This window comes from Panulirus ornatus, chromosome 20 (genome assembly GCF_036320965.1).
Source record: "Panulirus ornatus isolate Po-2019 chromosome 20, ASM3632096v1, whole genome shotgun sequence".
In the NCBI taxonomy this organism is placed as follows: Eukaryota; Metazoa; Arthropoda; class Malacostraca; order Decapoda; family Palinuridae; genus Panulirus; species Panulirus ornatus.
In genome coordinates this window covers 33,730,755-33,739,578 of record NC_092243.1, presented here as the reverse complement: position 1 = coordinate 33,739,578, position 8,824 = coordinate 33,730,755, and the positions used below count along the sequence as shown (strand labels likewise).

Genomic DNA, 8,824 nt, shown 5'->3' with positions numbered 1-8,824 from the left:
ATTTCTCTCCTACCTCGGTCCTGCCTTTCCTACAGTTCTGCAGACATACGCCTTGCGTCTGAAAAGTGTGACTTACGCCCTTCTTCAACACAACGGCGACAACTGGCGATTCTCGTTTTCTATGCGACGCTGAGACAAGAATGCCATTGTAGAGTTAGAACTCGTTGACAGCTGTGTGAGCCATGAATATGAGCTTCCTGTTTGTCCTAGGTCTATGAGACTTCCATCTACTCATGGATCACAAGCCGCTGGTGGCCATTCTGAACAACTGGACATTGGAAGCTTTGGAAAACCCACGTCTCCAGCGTCTGATGGAGAAGACGGCGCAGTTTTCCTTCACGACAGTGTGACGTAAGAGGTAGGAGCATGCAATCCCCATCCATTATCCCTGCCGCACTTTGCCGCAGCGTTCTCACCAGCCTTCACGACTCTCACCGAGACATAGAGGCCACAAAGCGCCGCGCCCGGCAGACAGTGTGGTGGCCTGGCATCACGAGTGACATTGTGAACACCGTGGAGGCATGTGACGCTAGCCAGACCCTCCAGCCATCCCAGGTAAAGGAGCCGTTGATGTGTGACCCGCCATTATCCCGACCTTTCGAGGACGTCTCTGCAGACCTGTTCTCCCACGTAGGAGAGGAATCTCTGTTGTACGCCGATCGTCTGTCTGGATGGCCACATGTTGGTCAGAAAGGAAGGGACGCCACATCACGCACCAGCATCAAGCTTCGTCGTTAATGTAGGCTTACCTGTCCGTCTCCACACGGACGGTGGACTCAGTTCTCCAGCTCCGAATTTCGTGCCTTCCTCAAGAGTTGGGGTATGACTCACCACGTCTCATGACCACATTACCCGCAAGCCAACGGTCATGCTGAGGCCTATGTGAAGCAGGTGAAGCGCATCATGAAGACCACCAATAATGACGGCCTGGATGATGAAGACTTCGACCGAGGACTGATGGAGATACGCAACACCCCAGCCCAGACGGAAGTCACTCACTCAGATCCTCCTCGGTCACCCGCTACACACACCCATGCCAGCTCACCGCCTCTCCTTCGCCCCCGAGTGGCAGGACGCAGCGGACGAGTGTGATGCACGACAGATCACACTGCAGCAGAAGGCGGAGGAGCACTATAACAACCACATCCGCTCCCTGCCCACACTCAAGATCCCGTCACAAAGCAGTGGAACACAGCAGGGATAATGGCAGGCATCTGTCGCCGACGGGACTACCACATCAAGCTCCCCAGAGGTAGTGTGTGTTGGAGAAACCACCGTTTCCTAAGGCCACATCACATTCGCCTCACCACCACCATCACCGCCTGTCAGCACCATCATCCCAAACCCACCTTCTTCCCCACACGTCAGCGAAGAAGGGATGACAACCTCTCGTGTAAGAGGCGAGCATATGGTTCGTTTCTACCTGCCTCTACACATCATCTAGACACCCCTGCCGCAGGCGTAAGCCTGGATCTCCAAGTCCTCTCTAGAGCGGACTCGCCCTATAGAAAGTTAATACTGTGTATCTTTATGTATCATATAGAGTCCCATGTACAACTACATGTAATGTTGATAATGTAATGTATTACGCTCGTCTCCCTCTTTTTTGAACGAGCGTCTTGCGTTCAGTTGGCAGAAGCGATAAGTCGAAACATTCCCTCGTCTCTCAGTTAATCTCACGAGTGTAACATGTATGTTTATGAATAACTCATATGTCACATCTTCATCAGCGTCTTTGTTTAACCATTCCTACAGCCAAGGGTACAATTCAGGATTTCATGAGTATCAGTGAAACTCTTATCATAGGTAAGAAGGGTATTGCTGCTTACCACAAAGCACATAAGACACTAATGGAGCCAAGGTTACGAAAGCAATATTTCTGTTCATGCCTTCTCACCGAGTAACGAGGTACCTTTGGATTAGACGACCTCGTTTACTCACATCCCCTCTCTACCTCTTATGTATAATGCACTGAAACCGGATTACCCTATCCACATCCATGGTCTACATACCTTTCTGTAGTCCCCCTTCACCACTTCATATGCCCTGGTTCAACCCACTAGTACGTCGCACCCTGTATACTATGTTGCTTCAGTTTAATCTATTCCATGCATATGTCTTCCTCTTCTCCCTTTTCCCTCCACTTCTGATATGTATACTCTCTTAGCCGGTATCTCCTCATTCATTTTCTCCATATGTTCAAACCATTCCAACACAGTATGTTTAGCTCTTTTAACCTTACTCTTGTACCTACCACACAATATCTTACATTCTATCATTTCTGACTCCATCAATCCTCATTGCACCATATAGTGTCCTCAAGCATTTCATTTCTAACACATGCACCGTCTTCCATACTTTTTCATATAGGTCCAACGCCTTGCATTAATACAAAATATCCTTTGCCCTCATAGACAAGGAACTCTCTTTCGACACAATTTCGACTGCATGTAGGAACTTATCCCGTAACCCTTTTTATGACTTACTTCACTTCCTAAGTTTCCATTCACTACCATGTCTATTCCAAGGCATCAAAACTCCACTTCCTCCAAACAGAGCTTGTAGTGTACCTAGGCTAAAGTGTAGGACATGATTTCGGCAAACATGTTATTAACATTATATGACTGTGGTGTTTTGTCAGAAGAAATTGCGTATTAGCTCGAGTGAATTCAACTAGGTTACTGCTTCCCCTGTCTGAGATGCTGTACTCTTCCGAACAGAGAGAAGATATATTTTCAGTATCAGAAAGAGAACGAGTTAAACTAGACGGAGGTGTAGAGGGAAAGTTAGCTGAAGTATGTAAAGTTAAGTAATTGGCATAAGAGTAAACAGGTACAAAAGTAGAAAAAAGAGAGGACCATTTAATGAGACGAAAGAGAGGTGGAGAAAGGACAGAATTCAGGATCACCACTATCGTTAGGATGGCGGATGGGACGGTGTAAGTCGCCCCATCAGTGACTTAAGCAATGGAACGACCGCAGCAGACATGATGCATATCAGGAAATAAGAAGAAGCAGCAAAACCAGAGGAATTGAGTTTATAAAGCAAACACGAATGTCATATGGTCAATCTCTGGAGATATCGAGGCCTACGACAAAAGTTGTACCAAAATCAACGAGTCAGGATGGCCAAAGTTGTGCGTCGCCATCTCTGACCTGCAGCCACTGCTGTATAGGCTGAACTGTGGTTATTACGTGTACCAACATACCCGTGGCTACATCCCCACACATCGAACTGTTGGTGTTACCGTCATACCTGCCTACATACCAACAGCTGCTACCTTACTGAGTGGGTGTAGATGAGGTAATCATTCATATCAAAACACCCGCAGTTACTTCCACCTTGAGTGTGTAATGGATAACATTACTGTCCGTGCCAGCACACCAGCAGCTACTTCCACACTAGGCGAACACTGGATATACTCCTCATGCCTACCAACGTGTCCCTGACTTCGCTGACCTGGTATGAGGGGTGGTTATGGACATTATAGATTTATCAATGCACTGGTAACTATGCCCATATTACGTGAGAGGTGACTGGTGGGGGAATGCTCGCTGTGAGCTAACTTCACAACGTAGCCGGAGTTGTACCTTGACATCTACAGTGATCAGTATATCTGCATGTACACCCGAGAACACTGCCATAGAGGGAGAACAGTGGGTATATATACTGCATCAGTCATGACTACGCTCTCACAGGGTGAGCATGATCATGAGCACGTAATCTAATACATATACACACACACACATATATGTTGTGATGAGTAATATGCTAAAACAAACGCAGCTTCCCCTTACAGCCCTGGACAAGTTCATATGATCTATGGTCATCGTTGTTCGTCAACCAACAAAAACTCATGAAAGATAAGAAACTGTATCTGTGATGTTGTACACTGTTCGTCGTAGATTTTTCTGTCTCTACACATTATCCACATACTACATACGATACACATACATTTAAGGCGTATATTTCCTTTGGTGTATTCGCAATAAACAAAGTCTGGAAACAAAATACTCTACTTCTACCAGTTTTCAATAAGAAAATATGCCAAGTTATCAAAATGCAACGAAGCAAAATTAGCAGAGCTAAATTCAAATAAATCAGAATAAATTCAGCATGAACAAAAAAGAAAAGATATTCTTGCAACTTTTATCTCAGTGTTCGTACCTAACACACGTCCCAGGGACTGGGGATTTCGTGAGATGAAATCATTGTAAATATATTTTTTGCTCTGCGTTTTCGAAATTATATCGAATTCTGTAAATTTGGAAAACATCAAAGCACCGTCGAGAGAGATGCCATTGTGCATCTTTTACCTTCTGTGTTACATTTTACTTCGACCACTGACAAAAATTGTCAAAGTAATTTCACAGGGGGTTGGGCTATTCCTTAATACCATTCCTTTATACTATTTTCATTATTAGACAAAATTAAGGGTCATTTTGATAACTTGAATTTGTGTCCAAAGTAATTAGTTCCTCCAGTACTTATGACATTCCAACAACTTCCAGCAATAACGAATCCTTCAAACCCATATACGACTATCCGAGGCTGTGAGACCATCGACGAGAAGATACGATAGACAGAAGTAGTGAAAGATAAAGTCTTTTCCATCGCAAGCTTAAACTTGTTCCCTCAATAATGGTTAGGGACAAATCCTGTAACTTTAAAAGGAAGATTTGACTCGAAGATAACACCAGGAACACCTCTCCTCACTCCTTTTTGTATCCTTAATGAAGGTAACTTTTTTAAGTAGAAAACTTTGTCTCTGTAAACTTAGCCCCAAACCAATTTGGGTGTCAAGTTTCATGACGCCATCTAAGAGGGTTAGAGGAAGGGATAACAACCAAACAATATATAACCTAATTTGTTGTTAATAGACCAATGGACAAACAAAGGAAATTATATAAAAAAGGAATGTGTCATTTCATGAAATAATGATCCTCATGAATAATGATGAATATGATAATTAATGATAACGATCATGATAATGATTATCTTTGATGTCAAAATCATGGCTACATCAATCATTATCACTTATCAGTATCATCAATAGATTTATTCTAATCAGTAACGTCACTGGAATATTATCAATATCATTTGTTAACCTATTTATGCTGAAGACGGCAGTAGGAAACAAGAAGGAGGTAAGGTAAGAACTCTGTAGTGAAGATGGCAGTAGGAAACAAGAAGGAGGTAAGGTAAGGTAAGAACACTGTAGTGAAGACCCAGCCGTGAGCAGGATGACCTACGAGTACGAGAAGTGTGATGTAACATTCATGAGTCATGACGGCTGTAGTGGAAACAGTGAACCAACAAACTGCAGCAGGTGAACAGTGTGTATGGAAACAATAAACTGCAGCAGGTGAACAGTGTGTATGGAAACAATAAACTGCAGCAGGTGACAGTGTGTATGTAAACAATACACTGCAGCAGGTGAACAGTGTGTATGGAAACAATAAACTGCAGCAGGTGAACAGTGTGTATGTAAACAATAAACTGCAGCAGGTGACAGTGTGTATGTAAACAATAAACTGCAGTAGGTGACAGTGTGTATGTAAACAATAAACTGCAGCAGGTGACAGTGTGTATGTAAACAATAAACTGCAGCAGGTGACAGTGTGTATGTAAACAATAAACTGCAGCAGGTGAAGTGTGTATGTAAACAATAAACTGCAGCAGGTGAACAGTGTGTATGGAAACAATAAACTGCAGCAGATGACAGTGTGTATGTAAACAATAAACTGCAGCAGGTGAACAGTGTGTATGTAAACAATAAACTGCAGTAGGTGACAGTGTGTATGTAAACAATAAACTGCAGCAGGTGACAGTGTGTATGGAAACAATAAACTGGAGCAGATGACAGTGTGTATGTAAACAATAAACTGCAGCAGGTGAAGTGTGTATGTAAACAATAAACTGCAGCAGGTGAACAGTGTGTATGTAAACAATAAACTGCAGCAGGTGACAGTATGTATGTAAACAATAAACTGGAGCAGATGACAGTGTGTATGTAAACAATAAACTGCAGCAGGTGAACAGTGTGTATGTAAACAATAAACTGCAGCAGGTGACAATGTGTATGTAAACAATAAACTGGAGCAGATGACAGTATGTATGTAAACAATAAACTGCAGCAGGTGACAGTGTATATGTGAAAAATAAACTGGAGCAGATGACAGTGTGTATGTAAACAATGAACTGCAGCAGGTGACAGTGTATGTAAACAATAAACTGCAGCAGGTGACAGTGTATCTAAACAATAAACTGCAGCAGGTGACAGTGTGTATGTAAACAATAAACTGCAGCAGGTGTCAATGTGTATGTATACAATAAACTGCAGCAGGTGACAGTGCATATGTAAACAATAAACTGCAGCAGGTGACAATGTATGTAAACAACAAACAGCAGCAGGTGACAGTGTGTATGTAAACAAGAAGCTGCAGCAGGTGACAGTGCATGTAAACAACAAACTGCAGCAGGTGACAGTGTGTATGTAAACAAGAAACTGCAGAAGGTGACAGTGAATGTAAACAAACTGCAGCAGATGACAGTATGTATGTAAACAATAAACTGCAGCAGGTGACAGTGTGTATGTAAATAATACACTGCAGCAGATGACAGTGTGTATGTAAACAATAAACTGCAGCAGGTGACAGTGTGCATGTAAAAAAATAAACTGCAGCAGGTGACAGTGTGTATGTAAACAATAAACTGCAGCAAGTGACAATATGTACGTATACAATAAACTGCAGCAGGTGACAGTGTGTATGTAAACAATACACTGCAGCAGATGACAGTGTGTATGTAAACAATACACTGCAGCAGGTGACAGTGTGCGTGTAAACAATAAACTGCAGTAGGTGACAGTGTGTATGTAAACAATAAACTGCAGCAGGTGACAGTGTGTATGTAAACAATACACTGCAGCAGATGACAGTGTGTATGTAAACAATAAACTGCAGCAGGTGAGTGTGCATGTAAACAATAAACTGCAGGTGACAGTGTGTATGTAAACAATAAACTGCAGTAGGTGACAGTGTGTATGTAAACAATAAACTGCAGCAGGTGACAGTATGATTGTAAACAATAAACTGCAGTAGGTGACAGTGTGTATGTAAACAATAAACTGCAGCAGGTGACAGTATGATTGTAAACAATAAACTGCAGTAGGTGACAGTGTATATGTAAACAATAAACTGTAGTAGGTGACAGTGTGTATGTAAACAATAAACTGCAGAAAGTGACAGTGTGTATGTAAACAATAAACTGCAGCAGGTGACAGTGTGTATGTAAACAATAAACTGCAGTAGGTGACAGTGTGTATGTAAACAATAAACTGCAGTAAGTGACAGTGTGTATGTAAACAATAAACTGCAGTAGGTGACAGTGTGTATGTAAACAATAAACTGCAGTAAGTGACAGTGTGTATGTAAACAATAAACTGCAGTAGGTGACAGTGTGTATGTAGACAATAAACTGCAGCAGGTGACAGTGTGTATGTAAACAATAAACTGCAGTAGGTGACAGTGTGTATGTCCGCCTGGAGTTCTGGCCTGATATCATAACCTTTTCTCCTTATGGCGACCTTGACATCGTGTTGGATGGCGCAGTTCAGCAACCTATGACCCTAGTCAAATTCTCATTGACCTAATGATAAGCAGACGTTCCTAACGCGTAAAGAGAATCCTTTTAATAGGTTTTACAGGACGGTAAAGTAACGTTAACTGGAAGATATTATACAGAATACCAGCTGGGAGCAACACACACAAAGAGATGCACTGTTAGAATCGAATACCTTCGGCCTGCAGATTGGGGATGTAATTAATTTGATTCATTTGATTTTGTGTGTGTGTGCCTTAAAAAAGGGTCTTCTCTGGAATCAAAATACCAATGAAACTCACGTATTATCAAGAGATCGGTGCATCCCCACAACTGAGTGAATGCTGTGACAGTCAGTACATATTAACACCTACGGGAAGTGATATAGTTCAAGACACGTTAACAGGATCACTTTACGTATACAGTAGACGGCAGAGGTAGTGTCTACATGTACTTAGAGCTCAAGTTGCCATCAGATTTCATCCAGTCACCGCTGAGGCGACTGCTTTCTCATTTACTGTCCTTAAATGTTACTCAGACGGCGTCATCGTCCAGAGGTAAGACTACATGAGACTTTCATTCCGATTTTAGAAAGCATAAACCTTGGAATGAATTCCCTAATGTTGGTTTCAGAGATTTGTTTGGAGGCCAAAGAGAGAAGAATTATCACTGGTTGGTCATGAAGTGAGAAACAACAATTGCTGATGATTATGATTACAACATTCAGACAAGAACGAATCAATGAAAAGAATAATTGAGAGAAATGGTAATGTTAACACCAGGAAAGCTGTGCGTGATGAAAGAGGTAATAATACGTAAACAAGAACCAGTCAGAATCTAAATGGCAGGACACACTTCATAAAGCAAACTCAGATGGAGAGTGAAAGTGTGCGCGTGCGCACACACACACACACACACACACACACACACACACACAGCACATACACACACACACACACACACACACACACACACAGGGGGAGAGACCAGGGGAGAGACATTTTACAAAGCCACAAGATATCTAGAAATTATAGCAAAATACGATATGGCCTTGTCAAGAGCTAGGCTCCTGATGAAATTTCGCCATATATGCTGGAGGAACCACTTGAATTACAGTTCAGAATGTCACAGGAGAGAGGCAAAGTGCCGAGGGAATGGAAAAGTGCAAAATATCTATGTATACGAATGGTGGCCGGGAACAGACGCTGAGCCACACACCGTT

General features: G+C 42.4%; 1 protein-coding gene across 1 annotated transcript; it reads left to right on the top strand.

The window, feature by feature from the left end:
* Positions 1–366: 366 nt before the first annotated feature.
* Positions 367–738, top strand: LOC139755739 (uncharacterized). The gene has a single exon (XM_071674371.1). It carries the CDS (start codon positions 367–369, stop codon positions 736–738), a length of 372 nt encoding a protein of 123 aa, XP_071530472.1.
* Positions 739–8,824: the final 8,086 nt, after the last annotated feature.